Source organism: Python bivittatus, unplaced genomic scaffold, assembly GCF_059951505.1.
Source record: "Python bivittatus isolate LINGU-HERP-01145 unplaced genomic scaffold, Pbiv_v1 ctg000780_np1212, whole genome shotgun sequence".
In the NCBI taxonomy this organism is placed as follows: domain Eukaryota; kingdom Metazoa; phylum Chordata; class Lepidosauria; order Squamata; family Pythonidae; genus Python; species Python bivittatus.
In genome coordinates this window covers 2,435,944-2,461,407 of record NW_028277108.1, presented here as the reverse complement: position 1 = coordinate 2,461,407, position 25,464 = coordinate 2,435,944, and the positions used below count along the sequence as shown (strand labels likewise).

The 25,464-nt window shown below is 37.1% G+C and overlaps 2 protein-coding genes across 5 annotated transcripts in view; one reads left to right on the top strand and one right to left on the bottom strand.

The window, feature by feature from the left end:
* LOC103060909 (protein FRA10AC1 homolog) overlaps positions 1 to 11,916 on the top strand; it is a 38,537-nt gene extending 26,621 nt beyond the window's left edge. Inside the window, exons 14-15 of one of the 3 annotated variants that reach the window (XR_015793563.1) lie at positions 197 to 299; positions 1,290 to 11,916. Coding sequence is in view for 2 of the 3 variants with exons in the window: in XM_088129015.1 (XP_087985141.1) it covers positions 197 to 239 (43 nt within the window). In the remaining variant the exon portion in view is untranslated. Of the gene's footprint in view, positions 1 to 196 lie in introns of all 3 variants that reach the window. The other 2 variants (XM_088129015.1, XM_088129014.1) reach the window with 2 other exon arrangements.
* PDE6C (phosphodiesterase 6C) overlaps positions 4,175 to 25,464 on the bottom strand; it is a 30,187-nt gene continuing 8,897 nt past the window's right edge. The window contains exons 8-22 of one of the 2 annotated variants that reach the window (XM_007431756.4): positions 24,381 to 24,428; positions 24,051 to 24,200; positions 20,961 to 21,104; positions 20,808 to 20,876; positions 16,874 to 17,020; positions 15,178 to 15,285; positions 14,972 to 15,081; positions 11,918 to 12,005; positions 11,679 to 11,779; positions 10,916 to 11,023; positions 10,768 to 10,831; positions 9,131 to 9,205; positions 8,712 to 8,795; positions 7,843 to 7,996; positions 4,175 to 4,233 (exon numbers count right to left, since the gene is read on the bottom strand). In XM_007431756.4, coding sequence (XP_007431818.2) covers positions 4,175 to 4,233; positions 7,843 to 7,996; positions 8,712 to 8,795; positions 9,131 to 9,205; positions 10,768 to 10,831; positions 10,916 to 11,023; positions 11,679 to 11,779; positions 11,918 to 12,005; positions 14,972 to 15,081; positions 15,178 to 15,285; positions 16,874 to 17,020; positions 20,808 to 20,876; positions 20,961 to 21,104; positions 24,051 to 24,200; positions 24,381 to 24,428 — 1,509 coding nt within the window. The remainder of the gene's footprint in view (positions 4,234 to 7,842; positions 7,997 to 8,711; positions 8,796 to 9,130; positions 9,206 to 10,767; positions 10,832 to 10,915; positions 11,024 to 11,678; positions 11,780 to 11,917; positions 12,006 to 14,971; positions 15,082 to 15,177; positions 15,286 to 16,873; positions 17,021 to 20,807; positions 20,877 to 20,960; positions 21,105 to 24,050; positions 24,201 to 24,380; positions 24,429 to 25,464) is intronic. The other variant, XM_088129013.1, reaches the window with a different exon arrangement.

The following is a 25,464-nucleotide window of genomic DNA, read 5'->3' as shown; positions in this document are numbered from 1 at the left end:
AACTGCGAATGCGTTCTGATCTAATAAGAAACTCCAGAAGCTTGTGTTGCCTAATCAAATGAATTTTGTCAGCTCCCCCTTGCTGGTACAAAATGTGGAACTTTTGCTGTAAAACGTTCTGTGCATATATAAATAAAAATTGCTATATTCTTGCTCTGATTCTTAATATAATTCAAGTTATTTATTTCCTTTATAGGGAGGAAGAATTTGATGAGTACTTTAAAGACTTGTTTCTCTGAGATGAGATCTACAAATCTGCAACTCACTTCTTCATATTCATCAAAATCTGTAAATAAAAAGCAAGTTTTCACATTTCATTCAACATATTTTTTAAAAATATGTTTTCACTTGCATAGGAGATAGGAATTATCCCTGTGTATCTCTTTCACATCCATCCATAACTGTTAGTTTAAATTAAAACTTTTGGGAGTAGTTTTTGTTTTTGTTTTATAATGCCAGTGTTTAAAAACTGTAATGAGATGTTATTCATAGTTTGGTAAGATTCAGCATTACCTGTGATGAAAAGGTAGACAGTTTAGAGAAGCTGATGTTAGCCAAAAAGACAAAGAAAAAAAAAAAAGCCACACAGGAACATTTGAGTTTTGCTTTAATTCTGTTCATTAATCTGTAAGGAGGGGGAGAAAACAGTTCTAGGGTTAGATGCAGATCTTCCAAAAAGTCAGACTCAGTACAGCTACACTCATGCAAGATAAGGAATCTTGAAGAATCAAGACCAGGAGGCCCCAAACTGTTCAGCTCATCGACCTCTTCACGAAGTCTCACATTGTTCATTGACCCCCAAACATTTATTACATGAAAATAATTTAGTAAATACTACTTTCACTAATTGTACTATGTATAATAACAACAACAATAATAGTAATAATAATGGATAGTCCCATCAACCCTTGGTGGTCAATATTGACCACTTTGGGGAACCCTGACCTAGACTGCTGAGTATCCTCAGTTGTCTAGTAATGGTTTATCCTGTCTCTGTAAATACCTTTTTCTACCAGTATCCACCATATTTGCAATGCCATTTTCCTTCTTTTCTTTCAATCTTCTCCTCTGGTTTCTCAGCAGTTCTGCGTTGGGTACCATTGTACTGGCAGTCAGCCACCTGAGTTTGCCATTAAAGGGGGATGGTTCATAGTGCTGGGCAGCACTTCAGTCTTGAAGGCAAAAAGATGCTTTCGTGGAAGGCGAGGGCAATCGCATAGTCCCTGTCTGCAGCTCCTTGACACAGCTGCATCTTTCCTGAAATCTTACAGCTGCTCTCTGCATTGCAGCATAATCCATGCAAAGTTGTGACTTCTGTGACTTCCAGAGGAGGTATGGCGAACTGAAGACATCTCTAGGAAAGCAGAGCTGATGACTGCGGCAAAGACCAAAGGGTACTTTGCTTGTGCTAACACACATTGTGAGGCCCCTCTTTCAAATCCTTTGCACAGCCCCAGTGTTTGCATCTTGAGCAAAGTAAGATCAAGTTCTTTCATTACAATTGAAATTGACATATGGCACATCTGCAAACATACCATGGTACTCAATGTGACTATCACTTTTAAAACTAACAGTTGAATATGCTATCTAATCAGATTCCTGATGTTTTTTAAGTTATTTGTTCATGAACATGCTTGTTTCATAATGCACAGCTTGGATGAATGTTCAAACATCTCAGCGTAGAGAAAAACAGAGATAAAGTTGGTGAAGGTACGTAAGAACTCATAGCTGATAAATGAAGCAGTAAATGACACTTTAGCCTTGGGAAGGGAGGGTGTGTGAGAAATAGACTAAGAATAACTTTGCTTTGATTCTGTATGATGTAAGAAGGGGCAGAGAGAAACCCTGGCAGCCTGTTGACATTCTGTTATCATATCCTATAGCAATGAACTAGAGTCGCAGAGTTTGTTTCCTCACCCAGCTTCTCAAAGGACTGACACTCAAACAGCTACTTAAAATAAATGCATTTTTCACAGATCATGTATATAGAAGTAAGGGTGAAACAAGGCTAAACAAGAGTGTCCTCAAAAGAAAGGTAGTCTTCTTTGAGGGCTTCTTTACATAAGAAGATGGATTTAAAGATTAATTCTTTGTCATGTTGCAAGATGGCAGTCAAATCCAATAAGCGGCAGTCAGTTTACATCTGTGTAGCTGGTCTCTCATGAGCTTTAGAGGAGCTGTTTGCTATAGTTGCTTTTCCAAGCCCTGTTAAACATCTGTCTGTTTTGCATGCCTAACTTTCTTGTAGAATTTTGTAATGTAGTTATTGAAATAAATCCACACCTGGTGATATAAAGTACATGATGAAAAGCAAATTTTCTCTTGTATCTCTATTTTTCTTGTAAAGAAAAAAATAAATATTTATATCTTTTCTGCATTTTAAAAATCTCCATATACAGTAATATTTTGCCCAGCAATCAGTGATGTCAGCCACCTAGACTCATTAGATGAGACAGCTTACAAATAAAGGAATGAATGAATGAATGAAATAATCAAGTACAGAACAACAACAACAAAAAATTAATAGAGCACTCTATAATCTAGTTACCTATGGCCATTCTCTATAAAAGATATAGGAAACATTTAGTTGCCCTTCATGAAAGGAGAAAATATTTCCATTTTCATTCTAAAGGACATGTTCTATATTTCGAGATAGAAAAACAAAATGGTAGACTACTACCATTCCCTAAGAAACATTCTTAGATACTACTGTGGTTGGATAGTATTGTCATTATTGCACCCTTGTTTATATTGGGAGACCTGGTACGTAGCAGGTCTTAATGAAAATCTCTCCATTGCCCTGTTGTCTTAAGCTGCCTTGGAAAATATCCATTCGTATAGATTGGATGATGAATCTAATCAATATGGAGACATAAAAAAATTGAATTTCATGGCCTTAGATTTCATAGGAAGCCAGGTAATAGAGGTTAACAGTTTTTTCCCATTCTTTCTAATTTTGGGAAAGCCAGATTGTTATTGAAAAACTTCCAAACTTCCAAACTTCCCATTTGGACTGTTTTAATCATCCTTAGTGTGGAAATAATGTGCAATTACTATCAAAGAGACAGTTCCACAGAATGGACATAATTCACTTACCGGGGTAAATCAACACCTGTAAGCTAAACTGGAAATCACCCAAAACAAAACTTCTTTTTTGGCAAAAGGGAAAAAACCCCCAAATTGCTTACCTGATTTAAAACTAGAAAATAAGTTACAATGAGCAACATTCCGGGTATCTAGATTTAGACAAAATACTTAAGATTGGGTTAAGTGAGATTTTATTTTGATTTTCCATTGAGTGAACACTGTTGCTTATTCAAGGAGTTGACTGCAGGAGATCTCTTTATTGCCCATTTGGATGCTGGTCATTGTATCTTCCACCTTAAATAGGGGAAGTGCTGGCCTCAGGATTAAATAGAAAAAATGCGCTATAGTGATTCCTATGTTGCAAAAGAACATGAGTGGCAGAATGTAGAGTTCATGTGCAAACAGCGCTTCCATTCATTTCTGGAGGTGTGACAGATCGACATCTTCAAAATCATGATCCCAGGATTCAGCATCTCCACTGAAAAGAGTAGAATGTTTCTTAGGAATGTCAGTACTAGAACTCTTGCACTCGTTTAAAAAAAATGACAGGATTTATATATATTTGTGAAATAAGCCTCTTTATAGCCATAAGTGTATGCTAAAGCCAGAGCTTTCAAAATGACATGAGCTGTAACTTTATTGGTAATGGTAAAGGTAAGAATGTAAATTATTCCAGATGAAGGAACTAGACATAATATAAAACCTATTGCTGTGCATTAGTAATTACAGGGTTACAAGTTGTGCAATACAGTTTATCATATGAAATTAACTGAAAATCATGTAAAATTATAGTTTCCTGAAAGTTTACAATTTTTAATACATTAAATAAAAACAATATTAATTGAGAACAGCAGCAACCAAGAAATAAGTCCATAACCACTTTTAACAAACTAATCTCACGTTATCCCTTTCTTTAACATGTTCCACTTTGGAAATGTTCCATTTTCCTTCTTGTAGTACTGGCAAATGAGTAAAGATCGAACAGTTTATGTTCCATTATATTTAACAGAAATCCTTGAGCTCCTTATAGATTTCTTGACTGTATCAGAAATGTGGTTCTTGATTTTTGGGGGGCTCTTGCATTTAATTATAAAATTCTACATGTCTTTGATTTGCCTTCTGCTGTTTCTCCACTTCCACCTTCTCCTGGTAATAAAATACAGAAAATAAGTATAAATTAAGATGTATGTGTATTTTAATTTTTGAAATGCTTTATGGTATAGACTTTAGCATGAGAAGAACAACTGTCTAATCATTGAAAGCCCAACAACACATTTTCACTGTTGAAAACATTGAATGCACTCTTGTGCATTCCTTCATTATAACCAGTTATTCCTCAGATGTATAAAGCATAATGCAGCATTTCTCAGAGGATATTTTGAAACATAAAATTAATCATAGGACAATATAATCCTCTTTGGTAGTTGACCAATACAAGTTTTTCTCTTATTTTTAGTTGATTCCACACGTTGTATTTGTTACGATTTTTTTTCCTTCATGGTAGAATAAATAGTTCTTTTCTGATTTAGTTACATTAACTTTACCAACATTAGAATTAAAACTTAAATTTGAAAACTGTGGATCACCATGTTAGTAGGTTATTTTTGTTCCTTTTCACCTGTATGGAAACATGATCCATAGCCTGCCTCCTGAAATGTTACAATATAATTAACAGTATAATATTCACTTCAATTTTGAGATGGTTTGTTTATTTATTTTTGTTCCGAACTTTCCACTGTAATGGTTCATCAGCTGTATTTTATTATTTTTAAAGAGTGTGCATTGCATTGATCAGCAGGAAGCACTAAATGACTGGTTTCATCCTATTTGGGACTTTTCAGATGTGGGTGGCCTGTTGTTATTCTGTGGGGTTCAAACTCTCTACCAGGAATTGAACCCATGGACCTTTGCACTTTAGATAACTACAGTATATACAGGGCATTATCTGTAGGAGTTGTCTGGAACCTGCTGCTCAGTGGTTGAAGGAAGGAATATATGGAAGCTATCAGAATGGTATATACCAGCTTTTCTCAACTGGGGTTCTGCGAAAGGTTGCCAGGTGTTCCGCGAAAGATTGTGGGGGAAAAAACATTCAACGGCGAGTCCCATGCAATGCTAGCACATAGAATGTTGGAATTTCTACATTTTGCAACTCAGCTACCAGCCTACCATTTTGATAGGAGTTCTATGAGACTATTAAAAAAACCAGAAAAACCAAAACAAAACTTTGGGTTTGCGGGGAAGGGGGAACCAAACAGAGTAGGCTAAGAAGTTGGCCAAAATAAATCCACAGAAAAATATCATTCTCTACTCAAAACAGCATTGATAATTATAAGTGGATTATTGTATCTAAAACTTACTGATCACTCTAACATATTGTGAGCTGCAGATATAATAATTTTAATGTAAGAGTTCCCTGAGACCTGAAAATTATTTTAAGGTTTCCTCCTAGATAAAAGGTTGAGAACAGCTGGCATATCCAGTCCATCTTTCCTTAAGCTGCCAGAGCAGTGAGATATTTTTATGCGTTATATAACATAGTGGCCCAAAGATATATAATATTTGATATACGCAGGGCCATATTGAACTCCTGTGACAAACTCCATGGTAGTTACATAATTGTTCTATATTTCACAATTAGTGATGCAGTTTGATAACCCTTCATGCAGAGGTATATAGGAACTAGATAATTATCATAGAGTCCCTTTGAATTGTTCTGTATTTAAAGATCCTGATTTTTATTTTTATTTTTTAGTTTATATATATAGTTGCCTTACTGTTTCACTGTTATAGTGGAAGAATATAATATTAAACTATAGGTTTTACACACAATTCTATGTATATTTTATAGAATATTTCAAATGGCTTTTGAAAAATCAGGATGTCCATGTATTCTGATCTGCTTTTTAAAGACATTCCATGAAAACATATTTAATTTTGAAAAATTAGTAAGATTTATTAAAAAATATTATAATGTAAACATTTCCAATTTGTTTTAGTTTTGAATGTGAAGGAGAAAAGTAGATTTGCAGAGAATGAAGAGCCCCCATTACCTACATTCTTCCTAAATTGGTGAGCAACGTTAATAGAAAAACAGAATCCATCATGTAAAGGCAGTTACGAAAAAAGTGCCATCATAATTCAGAAACATTCAGATAAAGCTATCTGAGAACTTTTTAAAAAAATATGAATTTCAGGTGAGCCCATGGAATCTATTAGGAGTAGGTTTATGGCAGACAAAAGATGGTACTTCTGGACAAAATGCACAATTAATTTATGAAATTAAATACCACTAGATAAAATGACTTTGCCTCTTGCTTATGTAACTTTGAAGTTAGGCAACTATCCATGTAGCCATTCATTTTATTAATCACTATTAATATAATAGGCATATATACTTATGGGAACTTCTTTCACGATTGAAAGAGAGAATGTACAAGTTTGTAATCTTCTCTGAAAGTCTTAATTCCTTCTGGCAACTTGCAAGCCTGCTGTTTTCAAAGGCATTGAATGTCTTCAAGACCAGACACTGGTGGTCTCCAAAAATAAGGGAGAAAAACAAAAATAATAGTTTATGCAACTTTCAGTTGCTATTCTTCAATAAGGCAGCATAATCATTGACCCTAATCTAACACTAATTATGGATCAGCAAAGTGAAAACATAATTGGAAATCATGACCAGGGAAATGCATTTAATGCACTTTGGAAGACACTTTCCACTCATAGCAAAATGAGATGTAAGTGAATTGATGATTTCTCACTCGTGGCTAATTTATCCTTTCCATTCCAAAGTGAACAAATAGGGCTACTAATGGAAACTCCTTGGTTTGGTTGAGGCCATTGGACGTTTTATGAGTGTCATTAACAGTCTGAAAAATGTCAGATCCAATTACAGCTATTATTACAGATCATCTAGGTTGTAGCCTCAAATGTGTACAAGATATAGCAAGAAAGCGAAGTATTGAAAAAAAACTATAGTAGAGAAATAGCATTCAGTAATTCCATTCTCATAATAGCTGTACCATTTTTATAGTCTAGGTTCCAAAAACTTAAATCCAGACTCATTTGGAGTTTTAACTTTTGAATCTTAGAAAGATGGCTGGTTCAAAATGGTTAACAGTCAACATTTTTCAGCTATGATTTATTTAAAAAAATGATCTTGATAAAACTACAGTAATTCAAATTTGGTATTCTTGATTTCTGTAGTTTTGGTTTTTCTGCACTCTTTTTTTAATTTGCTGTTCTACTGTCCCACTAGGTATACCAAATTAGGACTGCAATTGTATTTCCATTCAGATGGATTCAGCCCAAAGTGAATGTGTGTGTGTGAGTGCAAATTCCTCCCTCCCTCCCTCCCCTGAAGGTATTGTCTGGAATCTAGAACAGCCTTTGATCCTTTTAATTGGGATCAGGAGAGAAAAGGAGTTTTGGCTGATTTCCTGCTTTATTGCTCCATATTGTTCCAGAGTCCTCTATCTAAACCAGTTAAACTCTGCTCTTCAGTTAGAGGAATCCTGGGATATCTGGATTTGGCCCATTATCTTTTGTCATTATTTGCAACCAATCCCTAAGGGGTAGCTGGGTTAATCTGTTGCATCAAAGAACTGATGGAAAATACTGCAGACCATGAAATTATATCAATTAAAACTACATTTGGTACTTTAAGTTCCACGCTCAGCAAAAATTCTCAAGATTACAGAAATGTTTGTATGTACCAATGGATTGCCTGAAACCACACATTTCTATATGCCTAACCTTTCTTGACCTCTTCTTCTTCTTGCTTTTTCTTTTTTTCTTCAATAGCTTTTATCTTCTCCTCATAAAGTTCAGCTTGCAATTTCCATTCCGTTCGATTGTTTTGAAGACCATCAAACATAGGGGTGATTTCTTTATGGAACCTTGAGAATTCCTAAAGAAATAGTGTAGCTCCATATATTGACCATTAAAACAGAAGATTAGCAGTAGCAATACAGGCCTGTTTATACATAAAAAAATCTTTGCTGGATAAACAAAGAGGATTGAGAATCTTATCAGCCCAATATCTTTTCTTCAAGGACTCATTTCTTACATATATTCCACAAGGAAACCTCTCTACCTGCAGGTTTTTCTATAGCATTTGGAGTTCTTTCCTTTATTTTAGTTCACTTCATTTGGTTCATGTTTTTGGTACTACTTGTTTTGTTGATTCTGACTCACAACGCTAGAATGAGGCTTACAATTCTAGGAGATACCTTACTTCATATGTCTCTCTACTGCCACTTTGTCTCATCTTGCATCAAAGACTGGACTCACCAGTCAAGGGGAAGGTGTAGAACTGGAAATTGAGAATGTATTCCTAAATATCTGATTCTGTTCTATGTATGCATAGAAGATCATGGTTTTACTGAATGTAATGCATGTGGTTTGACCATCATGATTGGAAAATGCAATACAAATTGTAGGAAATACTTCAGAAGACTCAACATTTCAGGCATTCACAATCATTTCCCATAATCGTGTTGTTTGATCATTTAATTAATGTCTTTTCATCAACCACACCTCTCAGTGGAGATTTAACTCTTATATTTCTTATTTCTATATAACAAAATATATAATAAAATGGAATAATATGAAGTTCATCTTACCTTATATACAAAGGTACATACAAAATCAATGAAACCAACTTGAAGCTTAGGTAATTCATCCCCCTTGCTTCTATCCATCATAGGCTAGAAAGGATTGAAGAAAGTATTTTTTTTAATCCTGCCTTTATTAGTTCTATAAATAACTCCAGGTGGTGAACATACCTGATTACTCTTTCCTCCTCCTATTTTCCCCATAACAACCACCCTGGGAGGTGAGTTGGGCTGAGAGAGAGTGACTGGCCCAAAGTCACCCAGCCAGTTTTCATGCCTAAGGTGGGACTAGAACTCACAGTCTCCTGCTTTCTAGCCTGGTGCCTTCACCACTAGACCAAACTGGCTCTCAGTAACTAGTGGGTATGTAAGTGGATCGACTATTTTTAAGATTGAAACAGTGCTGCGTGATGTAATAAACTACTTACAATTGGCTGTTGCTGTAAGACAGTTCGTTCAAGATCACCTTGCTCCCAGAATTCATTTGCAACCATGATGGCAACCTGGGAATGAATAATAATTTATTTTAAGTTTTTCCAATAATGGTCAGCTAGAAGAGTAATCAGTCCTGTCCTCCATCAAAGCATGTATCCATTTTCCCATCAGGCTCAGTTTGTCCCATCTGTCATCTAGTAGGATGGATGTAGACAGTTACCTGTGATCATTTGCACATCCTCAACCTTCTAAGATCAACACTTGCCTATTAAATGTTAAATATTACATATAAGTAATTACCATCAGTACTCAAAATCCTTGCTGTAAAATGTATTTGAAGCTGCCACAGAAGAAAGTTTGCAAGCAGAATTAACTGAATTGCTTTTGAACATGTATTTTGTTTAAAATTAATCATGTTTTTGTTTTAAATGGGGTACATACTGGGGAGGGGCACATGGGAACTGACCTTGGCCTTGCTAACTACTAGGTCAGCATGTAGTGTTGGAAAACCAGGGAAAAGCTCTCTTAAAAATTCTTAACAAAAGGAAGTGACCAGGAGCATAATTCTGTCTATATTTTAATGTAGCCAAATTTGCTATATTTGATTGCCCCATGTAAAAGGATATTGTAGAAAAGGAAAAAGCATCTCTTCTATGAAAGAATGGTAACACTTTAGAACCTTTTTTTATTTTTAGAAAATGTGAACAAAGAAGAAATAGAAAATAGATACTTATAAAGGGATAATAAAATGGTTTGTAAAAATGAGTGGAGACAATTTCTTAAATAGAACATTGGGATGTAGATCTAATAAATGTGTTCCTTGTTTCCATCGCTAGAAATGGTGTCATCACTTAAACATTGACCAGATGATTGTCAAGTGTATTCCAGATTCATAAGTGATGTGGTTTTCACCATGCAATTCACTGCAAGTTATAGTTATGATCAGTGGCTTGAAAGGGAGATTGGATATGACAGATAGAAAACTGGCCACAGACAGGCCTAAGTGGCAATTGATGGGGACAATAAAACCAAGGAAGAGATTTTCTTAACAATGGTTAAGCAGAATCTTTGACAATCAGTGTTGCAAACAGATTCCTTAGACCAGTGTTTCTCAACCTTGGCATCTTTAAGATGTGTGGACTTTAATTCCAAAAATTTCCCAGCCAGCAAGGTTGAGAAACACTGCCTTAGACAATCCCAGATGACCCAAATCTCAGGACAGACAGATCTTGAAAAGTTTGAGTGTGAACTCCCATCCCCTAGCTCAACTAATATTTGCCACTTATTTGTAATTTTAAATTGACCAAAGTGGTCTTTTCATTAAATGAATGAACTTGAATTGTATTACACCAAATTAGGTTTTGATCTGATCACGCTAGTTTTTGAATGCGGTTGCCAGCATTTAGAGTCTAGTATGGCCTTTAGCCTGAAAGAGATGGTGTCCCCCTGGGCTAGATGGAGCTTTGGTCTGATCTACGACTATTCTTAAGGGAGTTTTTCTCCTTTAAAAAAAAAAAAAAAGCTTGAATTTCTCCTTTTTACATTATGTCCAAATTCCTTTGCAAGTACAACAAATAATTTAGAAGTATAAATAAAATTTTAAGTTTTGCTTGATTCTTATGGTGCCCACCTTACTTTGTACCTCCCAAGGTTTAGTGATGGCAGAAAGGTCACAACCAGTCATCATCATAGCCCTTTAAATAAAAATAATAGATTTAGATAGGAAAAAAAATCAGTACATTCCATGTTGCAGGAAGAGTAAAACTAAATTGACCTACATGATTACTTCTTTTTTGGTTGGGTCCATAGATACATATTTAATCACATCATTCTCATCTTGTATTTTTTCAGTGGCATCCACTATTTTCTGAAACATAGTCCTTTTCCTGTGAAAAATAATATCTTTTGTAATTTGTATGTCATATTTTTGAGGGTCTGCTTCAACATATATTGTGTGAATGGTCTTAGCTTTGCCCTCCCCTCCCCTCCCCTCCCCTCCCCTCCAGTTTTCTGTGTATGGTCCAGATCTGCTCTGGACAGTCCCCAACCCTATCAGCCATATTTGAGAGATGTGTGGATAAGTGAGAAACTCCTGATAGATTCAGGGCAGTCAACAGAATTATGTCACTGAGTCTAATAGGGCTCCTGAAATTAGATCCAGGAATTAGTTGACAAAGCAGAAAGGAATGTTTATCATGTATTTTAAGCATAGCAATGCCCCGATGCTTGAACTCTACTAAATGAATTTTGCTAAGATAATAGAATTTCAGTATCATATTTACTTCAGGCATCTAACTATACATTGTTACATAAAATGCATTGGAATGCAATAGTTTTTATGATGCATAGCCATGCAGACATTCAAATCTGACATAGTTACAGATTTGTTCAATTGTCAATATTTATATTATTTGCTTTAATGATGACTAAAACCACACAAAAGCAAAATAAGCATCTTAAAATTAGAGTATAACAAAATGCGGCAATTTAAAGGTGCGTAAGAAGATTTTGTTGTTTTATAATAGAAAATACAGGACTTACTTGAAATACAGAGCCAAGTCAGTCGCTATGATTGCAACTTCAAATATATGTAAAACAGTTTCATACTGGCGCTTGTTTAGATTTTGGAAGATGTTTAAACTCTGCAGAATGAAGATTTTTTGCTAGTCAATATTGCTTCCAAAATAGAAAATAGCATTATGGACATGTGTTAATGCCACTGTTTTGCTGTAGCTACTAGAAATACTTTCTATGCCAAATAAATGAAAATAAACACAGACCTCGTCTTGTAGCAGTGTTTTACTGTATTCTAGATGGTGCCGTTCTAAAATGGAAGAGCCATGGAGCTTTGCCAATGGAGCTGCTGACCTGGTAAAACATTATGTATTTTAAAATCTATCCGCTTTTTCCCCAAAATCTTGGTTTTGTACATTTTAGAACAATAGCGAACAACCTGTGGCGTATAGGCAACACTCTGTTTGTATACCCAGAATACCGCTGGAGTATCAGGACCAAATACTTGGCTTGGTTTCTGTTTGAGGAGATCCGGGGCAAAAGAGATGCATTAAGCCTTGCTTAAGATACCTGTTTTATCTCTTAAAATTCCTGGAAGCCTAACACAAAATCAAGCTGATCTGCTCCACTTTGTTAGATTTTGAGGAACAAAATGGGTGCTTTCAGCTCTGCAAAGTTTCTGACTTGAATTTTGCCCTTTAACTTGCCATGTGGCAAAAAATGTTACCCATTCTTCAAAGGCCATTTACATCCCTTAAAGGCCATCTATGTATTTATTTAATACCAAGCTTTCTACCTGTAAATCCCCCACTTTTGGTGTAGAGTTTCTCCTGCTAATTTGCTTCTTATCAATTAAGTTCCAACAACAAATCTTCCTGCTAGTCAGTCTCTGATTCCAGAAGGTGTCAGGGCTGACTTTTGAGCATTTGTCAAAGCTCAGAAGAGCTCAGCCATTATCATCTGAGACCCCAGAGACAAATTTCTTGGGCCAGCAGTGACTGTTAGATTAGCCATGGCTTGTTTTCCACCACTCGCAGCCTCTGAAATGTAATGGACGTATCAGATATAGAATGGTCTTAATACTGAGCTGTTTTCATTTCAGTTAATTTTAATTCACCAAATAGAGAGGTCCCCTTAAAATTATTATCATCTTCATCATGATTATTATTTATACCTCTCTCACCTCTAGAGTAGCTCAGAGAGGTTTAAGGGGGGGAAAATTAAAAAAAAAAAATCACACCCTTTATGGACTTTTTGCTGAAAAAAGAAAAACATGAATTTGTGATTTATGGGTTTGATGATTAGAAAAGGTAGACTATGGAAAGAAGGAAATTATGTTGTGACTTTATGGTAAAATATAAAGGTACTTGTAACTGCTGTTAAGAAGACCAGAAACCGCTTCTTTATAACCCCCTCCCCTCCCCTCCCCTCTCCTTTCTACTGTTTTTCACTTACTTATTACTTTCTTTTCCTTTCCTTACTTTTCTCTTTCAAAATGTGTAAAATTTGTTCAAAAAGTAAGGAAACATTTCAGAAGCTGCGAGTGATGGAAGACAGGCCATGGCTAATATATATAAATAAATATATATAAAATGTTATGTTTTAAAGAATGAAAGCACACTGTTGGTTTTCTTGCAAGATAATAAATAAATAAATAAATAAATAAATAAATAAATAAATAAATAAGTCTCAAGAAAACCATCAGTGTGCTTTCATTCTCTAAAACATAAAGTAATCTAAAAATCATCTGGTCCTGGACTGGTTATCCCATAAATGCCTGAGTGGATGGGTATCTCTTCAACTGTTTCCCGAAAGAAGGAAATGTGATTGCCAGCTGAGCATCTTTCAGGAAAGAGTTCAATAATCTGGATGTTGCTGTGGAGATGTTCTGCTCCTGACTACCACAAGGCTGAAGCCCAGGGCTTCTCCAGCTGAGTGAGTGGCATGAGTTGGTGGATAACTAGGGAGAGAATGCCCCGGGTGTACCACTGTTCCTTCAGAAGTAGTACTATCTTATCCAAGCAGGTTAGCTTCATAAATCCGTCTATCCATATACCTCTTGTCTTATATGGATTCAGCTTCAGTTTCTGGGCCTCATCCAGGCCATCATTGCATCCAGGTAACTGTCAAACACTTGCACAGCCTTTCCTGATTCAGGTGGAAAGGAGAGACGGAGCTAAGAATCATCAGCATATTGATGACACCGAACTCCAAACTTCAGGAGGTACAGACGTACATACTGAATAATAAGGGGGAGAGGATTGAATCCAGTGGGATCCACAAATTGGGTGACATGGGCCAAGCAAAAATCGATTGCCACACCCTGGAGCAGTTCTGCAGGTAAGAATGGAAGTACTGTAAGAGTCCCCTCCAGTTCCACCCCCCTGGACAGTCCAACAATATCCCCTGCTCAGTGGTCTCAAAGACCACTGAGAGATCAAGGAGGATCAGCACCTAGTCTTGCCCCGATATTCAGCACTCATCGTGTCTCTCTCTCTCCTGTCTTATTGATCAGGACAGCCAAAGCTGTTTCTGTGCTACACCCAGGTCTGAACAAAACATTTAAAAGTAGCCATTACAGTAATATAATAGCAGGCAACAAATAAAAGCACAATAGGACAACTTATATCAGTCTTTGACATTCCATTTTCAGAAATGGAAGTGATTGAGTATGTGCCAGGAGAGGCTCTGAATCAGCAAGTCTGATCACCATCCCTGTGCCACCTTAAAGAGGAAAGTCATGCAAGGGTTTGTACTTCCTATCAATTGCTGCAGTATCTAAGTAGCTGTGAATCTCCATGGTTAGTAGTATACTAACCATGCCATAGTGAGTAGCTTTTGCTGTGGAGCTCAACTGGACAGAACTATTTGAACTTGCTTGTGGACTTCCCAGGGGCATCCAGTTGGTCACTGTGGTAAAAATGATAAAGATGGTTCAACTCCTGGTGACAGTATTGACACAACCAGACAGTTGTCCTCACAATAGCATGGAAATGGTTGCTGCTGCTTTTTTCTGGGCTGTTTTTTGTTTTAATTCTTATTGGGCTTATACCTTAGGGGTATCTGCTAGTCTCCCATACAAGTATAACCAGACCTAACTCTGATTAGCTTCCAACCCCAAAAAGAAACCAGGATACTGAAGCACATAGATCTCTGGTTCCATCTTGGAGAGACTCTTACATTTGAGTTTTCATGGCTTATGTGCTCTTTATAGTCAAGGAAATGCAAGAATTCTAGTTTAACCATGAAATGTCTTATAGTGACATGAAATAACATATTCTTTATTTAATAACCAAGGATAAACAAAATGAATCACTCACTTCATTTGATACAAGTTGTTGGTTCCTCTGTGATCAATATCATGACAGAAAGCTGCAGCTATCAGAGCAAAGGCTTCTAGTTCAGTGTAATATTTCTTTAACCTACCGGTCTATAAAAAGAGATCCTTTTTTAACATTTCATATCTATATATCTATATCATAATGAAAGGCAAAATAAGGCTTAGATCCAAAGTAACAACTGATACCATTAAAAGAGCAAACATGGTCTGTCCAACATTAAATCCATGCCGCCAGTTGTGGTAAGTGATGTCGCGATACCCTTTTCTGACTGTGTACATCCATCTTGTGAGTACCTGTGACAAATAGAGACATTCCATGCTCTACCATTAAGTCTTGTGAACACTGTATAAAATATCATCCCACTGTGATTATTAAAGCTATTAAGGTGAGGGGGAGAGATGTATTTCCAGACTTACAAAATTGATGTCAGCCTTGCTGACCAGACAAGAAGCACACCCAGGAGTACTAGCTCTATCTTTATTGTAAGGTTACATTAACAGAATCTTGCAAGTCTGAAAGTACATCTCTCCCCCCTTGCCTTCACAGTCCAAGAAACTTGGGAGGGTCTCTTCTGAGACATTTGCTATTCCCACATTCCTTCTATGGGCTCAGCTGCCTCTTATCTAACCATTGCCTAGTCTGTGGCTGTCTCCCAAGGTCATTCGCGCATACTCTTACAAGTCCAAGCAGGAGGTGACCAACACGAATTACATGAGTGTAGCCTCCCAGTCCAGGAATGGATGGAAGGTGGATTTGTGCAAGAGCCCTCTGGGTCACAGTTGCCTGCTGTTCTTCAAGCAGGAGCCAAAAGCCCAAGCGAAGCCCCAAAACTGTATACCAGTTCTGTCTGGGTGAATGCTACACCATCCAAAACTAAAGATGGAAGGCCCCGAGATCCAAGGGCACTTTACTCCACACCCTTAGACTTGCTAGGGTTAAGCCAGACCCCCACCCCCGTCTCCAAACATTAGGAAAGGACCTTGATGGCATCACTTGTTCAGCCTGGAGTAGAGATGTATAGCAGATTATCCTCTGTATACTAATGATACTTAACCTCATGCCAATAGATGACATTACCCAGTGGATTCATGTAAATGTTAAATGGGAGTGGAGAGAGTATAGAACCATGAGGGAGCTTATAAAATAGGGGTCTAAGGCTAAATCTCTCCCCTCCTACCAACAAAAACTGGAACCTGTCCCAGAGGAAGGAGGAGAATGTCATGCCCCTCACTCCCAATCCCTGAAGTCATCCCAGAAGGATACACTGATGGATGGTATTGAAGGCCACTGAGAAATCAAGGGGGGCCCAGATGGATGCACTATTCCATCCTGATCCTACCAAGCAGCATCAACTAATACGATCAATAAACAAGACTGCCGATGGACTTTCTGTGGATACAATAAGAATGGAAAAATAATTAGATTTTGCCATTCTTATTGCCACAAGGTAACCCTTTATAAAAGCTCAGTTGGATTCACTCTTTGTTCTCTCCTGCAGCACTCTAGTGTCTCTTCCACTTCATCTCCCAAAATACCTTTGAAAACGAGGGGCTTGCTTTCCAGATTCACGTGCTGTAGGAGTCTGCCGAGGTATAATCCCATCTCAGGCCATCACATCCCTCATTCCAGGGAGTGACTAATGCTTTAGTTGAATCATGCATCAGAGCCTTAGGAATAACCCCAAATTCCCTCTGAAACCCAATGGGGTCCACCAGTAGGTCCTTTTTATGTCATGTTTAGAACTTGTTTTTTGGTATATTTGCTCCTAAGACCAAGCCATTGCTATGCAAACTGATAAAATAAATCTCAGTTTGCAAAGGTGACATATCATAGATTTCATACTGAACCATCTTGACTAAAACAAGGCAAAATGAATCTGACCTCTGCTGGTACTTTGAACTTTTCTACAACATTTATCTGAAAGAATAATTGTATTCCACACTTGATCAAGTCATGATCTGTAACGGGGAAGTCACTGAAGTGAAATTCATAAAGTTCAGCATTCTTTGGATCAGGCAATTCCTCTGTCTGTTGAAGGAAAAAAGCAAGATACCCTCAGTTTGACAGGTTAAAAGATACTTTGATTAGGAAGGAACCTTTTTCAGCTTTTATTGTTAGTGGGAATGCTGCCTTGGCAACAGCTTGGGATCACCTCATTGCATATGCAGAATTCTCATGCGTCAAGATGGATGTCTAATAAAAACTAACCTATTCAATAATTATGAATTATTTTTACAAGAAACATATTTTTATGGCAGTGTAATATAATGCTTCCTGGTAGTTTGTGTGAGATATAATTTAAAGAAAAGATAATCTGATCTACAGTTTACAGATCATTTGCTGTAAAGTGAAGATATATTTTACAGCAGACTGGCTCAATCTGTGCCCCTTCAGACTAAATTTGGCTCATCAAATATGTCCTGTTTGTGCATGCACATGGCATTCTTTCTTTTGCCCTACGGTTTGCAATTTCAAGCAAAGAAGCAGAGTGAAAAATTATGACTGCCCTCCTAAGAAAATTTTGCATCATAGTAAAGGGCTCCCTAATCCATTCTCTTCCTACAGTGACCAATCTGATGCTTTAAGAAACCTGACAAGCAGGTGTTCATAGCACTTTCCAGCTCATGCTCCCCAGCTGTCAAAACGTTGCCAACTCTGAGAATAACATGAGAATTCAAATGAATAGAAAAGAAATGTATAAAAATGTATTCCCTCCAATTCATGGGAATCCAGCAGAGGGAAACGAGGGTATAAAAGGAGGAAGCATATATCACAATGCAAACTCTGCCCTTTTGATACACGAGTCATGGTGTTGCAAGCATGAGCATAAGACCCCGAGCTCACTTGGTGTGGTCACGGTTGGTTCTTGAATAATCTAAGGAAGTCTGCATTCCAGGAAAGGTATGCTTCATTGTTCTGACAAGACCTCTGGATTCAACAGATGCTGTTGCTCCAGTTGATTTTGTCAATGGAAAGAGTAACCTTCATTCATCGAATGGCCACTCTGGAATCAATTGAATCAATTCAGCTCACAGTGACATTGAAACATGTAAATATCCACCTTTGTTCAGGATGGACCTTAAGCTCATGGGGTTTTACTATATAAACTCTGCAACCCGAGCAATATCAGTCCTGATACAGAGTGGTCCAATAATAGAGTTAGAGAGGATGGTCCAATGTGAGTGAGTGAAACGTGCTCTGAATTCAATTAGACTAGAATATTGCTCTGAATACCATGCAACCATGAAAGAGGCAGAGGGAACCAAACACCCCCATGTTATAAAGTCAAATTTATTGCAGTAGAAGAATCCCTAGGTGCTGTTACAGGTAATTGATAACATTAGGAACTGAAGATGTTTCTTATTTATTGTTTATGGTATATTTGTGAATTATATACAGTTTATAGTTTAAAGGAGAGGAAACACATTGAAATGTGATGCTCGTCAGAGAAGGAATAGGCTAAAACAGTACATTATATAGCAAGAGAGATGGACTACTAGTAAAATGGGAATTCTGTATATAGAGGATTAGATGGAGAAGGAAGCAGGTGGCTAAAAAGGCAGATCATAAACTATGAATGTGTGTGTGTGTGTGTGTGTCTACTGTCCTGAGCCCAAGCTTTAAAAGTCAGAAAAGTGCTTTAACTGGGGCCTGGCAGTGGACTGGGAATTGGGAATCACTGCAGTGATGAACCATCAGCATCTTACGTTCATAACATCTGATTCCAGTTCAAAGTCAAACAATCAGTCCAGTTACAATTTCTGAACTGTTCTCAGAAGCATCGCCATCCCAAAGTACATTTCAGTTGTAAAGTTACTTTCAGTTGGAAGTTACTCTAACATGGATTAGTGAGGCCAGCTATTTCTATCCAGGAAGAATTATAGCTGGTGAATCCAGCTGGTAAAAGATATTCCATGCTAGAATGGTTTAAGGAGCACCCTTATCCTTGTAAGCCAATTCAAATCAGAATGAACATGACCCCTCCAGGCTGAAGAGCACCTACTAATCTGCTGTATCTGGAATGATTATTCCTCTTCACCTAATCTGTTATAAGTTCAAGCACTGCTTTAATATTTCTGCTACCTCAGCTGATGGAAAACAGAAGTGTAATCAGCATATAGAGGATACCTCAACTGATTCTCTAGATGACCTCGCTTCACTCAGTGGTTTTATATGGATAGTTTTATGTGGCTAACAGAATGGAGTAATTGGAAGTTTATGGCAACCCAAAACGTAAATGGTACACCAAGCAGGGATTCCCCACTGATCTGGAACTGACCTTCCAACTAGCATGAAAAAAGGGTGCCACAAATTCCCAAACCAGGCAGCTCCCTCAGAAAGACCCACAGCTGGTAGTATCAAAAAAATCATGCTTCTCATCCAAGCCAATTGATATGCCTAAACCAAACCGGTCACATTTTATAGCAACTAATCATTCACCAAGGAAACTCTAGCTTAGCAGTGAATATATTGGGTAAACAGTCCAGCTGCAACCATCAAAGCCAAGTTCTTGTTTTGTTTTGTTTTGTTTTGTTTTGCAATTACATGTCCTGACAGTTATTCTGATACTAGCTCAGGGCCACGAATCAGTCCCTCTCAGAAAAATGACAGTCTTAAAGTGAGGCACCTGCTTTATTCCATTAGAGAACTAGGATTCCAAACTTTCTTATAGATTAGAGCCTTTATATGTGGCAGTGCACAATAGATCTCTGTATGAAGGATCTATTTCCATGCTTCCCATGGTTTTCTTACTATCATTCATCCTGCTTCTTAAACATGAGAAAGGAAGAATGAAAAAAATAATCCAATGCATTAAAACTTAAATTTTAGCAATCCAAAATGAAGAATACTTGGGGACAGGAAAGTTCTAATGATATTTGGTCACTCTTTCTCAAGGCAGAACTAGGCGTAACAGAAGACAGCTGGTACAAATGGCATCCTGGTGCCCCATGTGATCATTCATTCATTCATTCATTCATTCATTCATTCATTCATTCATTCATTCAAAAGATTTGTATGGCTGCTCATCTTAAAATACAACTCTGGGGGACTCACAACAGCATGGCCCTGGAAATCTCACTTATCCTCTTAGAAATATATGATGGGAAGGGAAAGAACTCAATATGAAGATTCTATTTTCACTGGAAGGCCTATGTATATTCTTGAAGTGTAGAAGACTTTCATGAGTATTTATAATAATCTCAAATACATCTCAGAGCCAAGTGTACAATCAGAGCTAGAGAAGCAAGGAGCTAAGGAGTCATTCTACCATTTTTTTTTCATTATTATAAATCAATGCTTAAAAGTGCACCCTTCCATCGGGAGTTTGACGTTAAAGAAATGTAACTGGTTCCTTCATAGTCATAGTTAATACTGGTAGAAGAAATTAAACTTGTACAATCTATTCAGCTGTCCAAATATAGCAGTTTGTTTATTGGTTTGTTTATTTTGTATGGCTGCCCAACTCACCAAATGACTCTGGTCAGCAAACAAAATTTAAAAAATAAAAACAATTATATTAATACAAACGTTAAAATACATTGCAGCCGAGAATAAAGTTCTGACTACATTTCCCTGTAATGAAATCTGTTACATCCTAGCTAATTGTTTCTGGTGTGCAAAACTCTCTTTCAGTCCAAACAACTATCCTTTAACTAAAGTCAAGTGAAATTAAAAGGTACAAGTGGAACAAATAAAATTTAAAAACATCTAGCTGGGGCTGCAGACTAATAAATCACCAAGTATATATCCACAATAGGGAACTATGTCTGTGTAGACTTAAAGTTGAGATTTAGGGAAACATCTGGTTACTTACCAAAATTTTAATAAGCTGCTTCTCATCGCAGTCTTCAAGATTATCTTGATTCAGTTTTTCTTTGCATTTCTTAAAGTAAGGAGCAAATGAAAGGAACAAGTTAGTTCATCCAACAATAAGATTCACACTTCCACACAGGATGTGAACACTCACCAGTATGGTTTTAATTTCTGCAGTTGTTGCTTTTGTCTGATACATGAGCATTTCCTGAGCAATGTCTTTCCGATTTTCAAGCTTATTCGCTTTGTCATATGCGTCAGTATTTAAAACAGACCATCCAAGGAACTGTGTAAGCATCTGAATTGACACGGAGAAATAGAACTATTTAGGGTTTTCAATGTGGCTTATCCAATGTATTTCAAGTTTTGGAAAGACACATATCCAACAGCACTTTGAAGCTTTTGTTTAGGATTTTTTAAAAACATATCCAAAGATGTTGAATGATGTAGTTGCCAATTTTCAGCAATGCCCCCATATGAAAGAGGAAATAAAAGACTCCATGAGTCATTGTATTAATTGAACTCTAAACCAAATCCACAGCCCCATTTAGGTTTCATACTGTATGCCTGAATTGCTTTTCACCCACTTCAAGAAATCTTTACACATAATATCCTGCAAGTTTTATCATATGTAAGTTTTCACATATCGGATTAACGTGCGTGCGTGCTGAAGAGGGAGTCAGTGTGTTTGTAGAAGAGACTTGTCTGATCATGGCAAACTATGAATAAGTTATGAGCAATATCCAGTTTTGTAGGCATACCAAGTAGGTAACACCATTAGCAGAATGGATCCCCTTCTCCTATGTCATAGGACTTCTAAGGTAGGGCTCCTGTTGGACCAGACTGGGAAGAAGAAACTACAAAACGATTGGGAGACATCCTGGTACGCTACGGCACAAGATTGATGCCACCTCTGTGTTTCAGGCTGAAAGTACAGGTTTCCTAATTCTATAGATATTATAAGCATATTGATGGCTTGAATTCAGAAATGCCCTTCTGCACAGTCCTGGGATTGCTTTGCATACTGTCTTGGTGTTCCTGAGATTCCACTGGGCCAGATCTTCTCCTAATGCTTGCACGGCATTAATTAGCAAACTTGTTCTGCTTTTATTTCTTTGGATAATCCCCACTGAAATTATTAGCACAATTTTTGGTTGTTGTATAGTTGCCTGCAACTATTCTAGCATGTCATACAATAAACGTTGATGTGATTATATTAAAACCATATAGCATGGCTGCAAATATTTCGAATCAGGACAGTTCAGAATTTGGGCTGTTAACTAATATACAAGAAGTTGGGTAAATTCATTGTGATTACTTATAAGCAATTCATTGTTTAAGGTAATGCATCTGTCTGTCACACACAAACACACATTCAAAGCCTAAAATCTTAATATTTAATATTTTAATATTTAATAGTTATGTACTGCTTATGACAAACCTCCTAGTTAAAACCGATTTTAACGGAATTATCCATCTATCAATCCATCAGATGTTTATTTTGCCTATTTCCCTGAGAAGAAGCACAAAGTGCTGACTGGCAAACCAAGACATTAAGCAATATTTTAAACGACTCAAATTAATCAGCTGGAAGAATAACTGTTTCTAAGAGAAGGTAAACAGAATAGTTAAAAATGTCCAAGAATTATCCCAAATTTAAATGAAGTATCTTCTTAAAAATTCAAGGTACTGCATGCATTACAATAAAACTGTAAATAAGCACAGTACCCCCCCAAAAGTGGAGTAACTTCCTAATAAATCTCTGTTGGGAGAGCTTACCACAAAGTGGGTGGAACCACAGAGGAAATGCCAAACTTTGCTGGCTGGGGAATTCTGGGAATTGAAGTCCACACATCTTAAAATTGCCAAGGTTGAGAAACACTGAACTAGAGCATGGGAAAGGATATGTAGGGAATGTCATGTCTAACATACTCAGCTCAAAGCCATTTAGAGCTATAAAAGCTAACCAGACAGCCCTGTGATCCATTGGGTCATCCTTTGAGGGAAAGGTAGTGCAGTCTGATATGACCAGAATATCAATATCATTCAATTTTAGGTTGACCATATTTTTTTTACCCCAACGCTGGATGGTCCCATGATCATCTAAGAATAGTATATCATAAATAGAAAGGTAACTCTAGTGTCAAATGAACTTCAATAATAAGTCAATATTTCCTTACCTAAATAGATAAACAGAATGACTACGGCCAGGCAAACTAGCAGTGGGAGTAGGAATGACTTCTGACATCCTGCTGGCTTCCCCATTGACTTTGCTTGTGGGAGGCTGGCAGGAAGTGTCAGAAATCACGATCACGTGACCGTGGGGACACTGCAATGGCCAAAACTTTGCGAATAAAACTGGTCTGAACATTGTGTAAATTTCAATTCCATAGGAGTAACAGGTCCCAGATTTTTTACTGATTCTTTAAATTAGTAGATTTTAGTTGATTCAAAAATTGTTGTGGTTTAATGCACCGTTTGGGCTAAAATGAGGGTACAAACAAACAGATGAACACAGTGAGAGTTTTAGTAGTATATAAAACTACTTCCTCGTGAGATGGGTGGTGTCTAAATTAGAAATATAAATAAATAAATAAATAATAACGATAACCATTAAGGGGGAGAGCAGGGCAAAAAATCAAGATGGCAGTCACAATTATCAAAACCTCACCCCTTTTGTGTATGTCTGATGTTGACACACATACAAAAGAGGTGGGCCCTTGATTGCACAGTCGTGACTATCATCTTGACTTTTTTGACACACACGTACACACAGATGATCCTGATAAGAACAGCACTTTGCATTTAGCTCAAAAACAAACTCGTGCAGCCAAAACAGATGAAACTTGCCACTCTGGTTCCCAACAAGCTATCCCACTGCAGGGACAGAATGGAGGGCTTGTTGCCCATCTGGTGGACCTCCAGTGATCTCTTAATGATGGATAATGAGGTTGTGGATGGTACATTGACCTTCATGCTACTTTTACCTATGTACCAATAGCTAATGTATTCCACCACCTTTCTTGTCATTGTTTATGACAATGAGGTGTACCTAAGGACATAGTCAAGACATCAACTTCTTGCTTGCAAATTAAGGCGCAGTTTCTGAATCCTGTTTAAGGACAGCATCAGAGATGATCAGATAGAAACATAAACTGATATACATACTTATTAGTTTATACTAGAAATTTCTTCCTCCAGTGCCTCACTGTAAGCTGATAAAGTCAACCAACTTTAAACTTACTTCGGTAATCTGTTCATCATATTCATCAAATGGTTTGCCATCTTTCCTGTTGTAAAATGTAGCTACACCTACAATTTCTTCTTTTTTGTTTACAATAGGTAAAGATAAGACATTTTTGATGGTCCAGCCTGTCTCATCAAAAGCTTCTTTCTAAACAAAAGCAAAAGGAAAGGCAATGCTATTAAAGTATTTATGGAAACCAGCACAGTATGTATGGTGCATGTCTGAAGGATAAATACAGTGGGTCAGACTGTATAAAATAAGAATTAATGTATTTATTTTTTTATTTGCTTGCTTGCTTGCTTGCTGAGCCAATAAAAATGGTATTACCTGAAAAGTGAAATATTCATCTGCTGGTGCGTTCATCATATTACAGATCTAGGGGGAAAAAATAAACAATCAAAATTACTTCCTACATTTAAATACTGGCGTTCATCATCACTAACCAAATACAGGTGCTTGGAAGGTTGGTTCCTATTGCTACCTTTCAAAAGGCATCATATTCTTTCTTTCCATCTTTCCCTTCTCAACAAGGGAAATTGGGTTATTTATTAATTAGTTGGTGATATGAAAAATGTTAGAAACTTAGTATGACCTGTAGGGAACCCTGAAAGTGATTGAATGACCACACTGTCCCTATAAAATTCAGTGAATGAGGCAGTGTGCTTTCCTAATGAAAAAATGATTTGGAACTGTCCATTTTTGGGGTGCTTTCTGAAAGTGGATAACGATGCTTGAAAAATAATAGTGTATCATGATGGTTAAGCCTACATTTTAGCCTAAATAAATCTTCAATACCCTGGTCTCCTCCAGGTTTTTTGCCCTAAGAAGATTGCTAATCACTCACAAAACACACTTTCTAGAGCAGGGGTTCCTAAGCTTTTTGCCATCACACCTCCCTTTAGTGTAAATCTTAATGAACACACCTCCCCTAAAAATCCAAACACCAAAATGGATACAAATGAAGAATGAAAACAATACAATGAAACTTTGGGAAAGGTGGATTTATTGTAACAATGTACAACTAAAAGGTTCTTCACGGCTTCCCTGGATTCTGTCTGCACCTCCCCAAGGGAGATACACCTCACAGTTTGGGATATCCTGATCTAGAAGCTAGAGCAGGAAGGTTGTAGTTCAGTAGTGGAACCTCTACTTTGCAAGCCAGCAGCTTTAGGCATCATCCACAGCTCCACAAGTAGGGCAGGGAGAACCTCTGGTCTAGAACCCTGAGCTACTCTCATTCAGTGTGGAGAACATTAAGCTAGATAGACCAATGGTATGTTTTTGTGCCACAGAGCATAGTCAATTTGATCATAGTCAAACAGCCTAAGTACATATAAGTAAAAGAAGATTGCAAGTAATCGCATCAGAATGTTGCTGTTTCGCATTTACTAAATAGTGAAATAAAAAACGA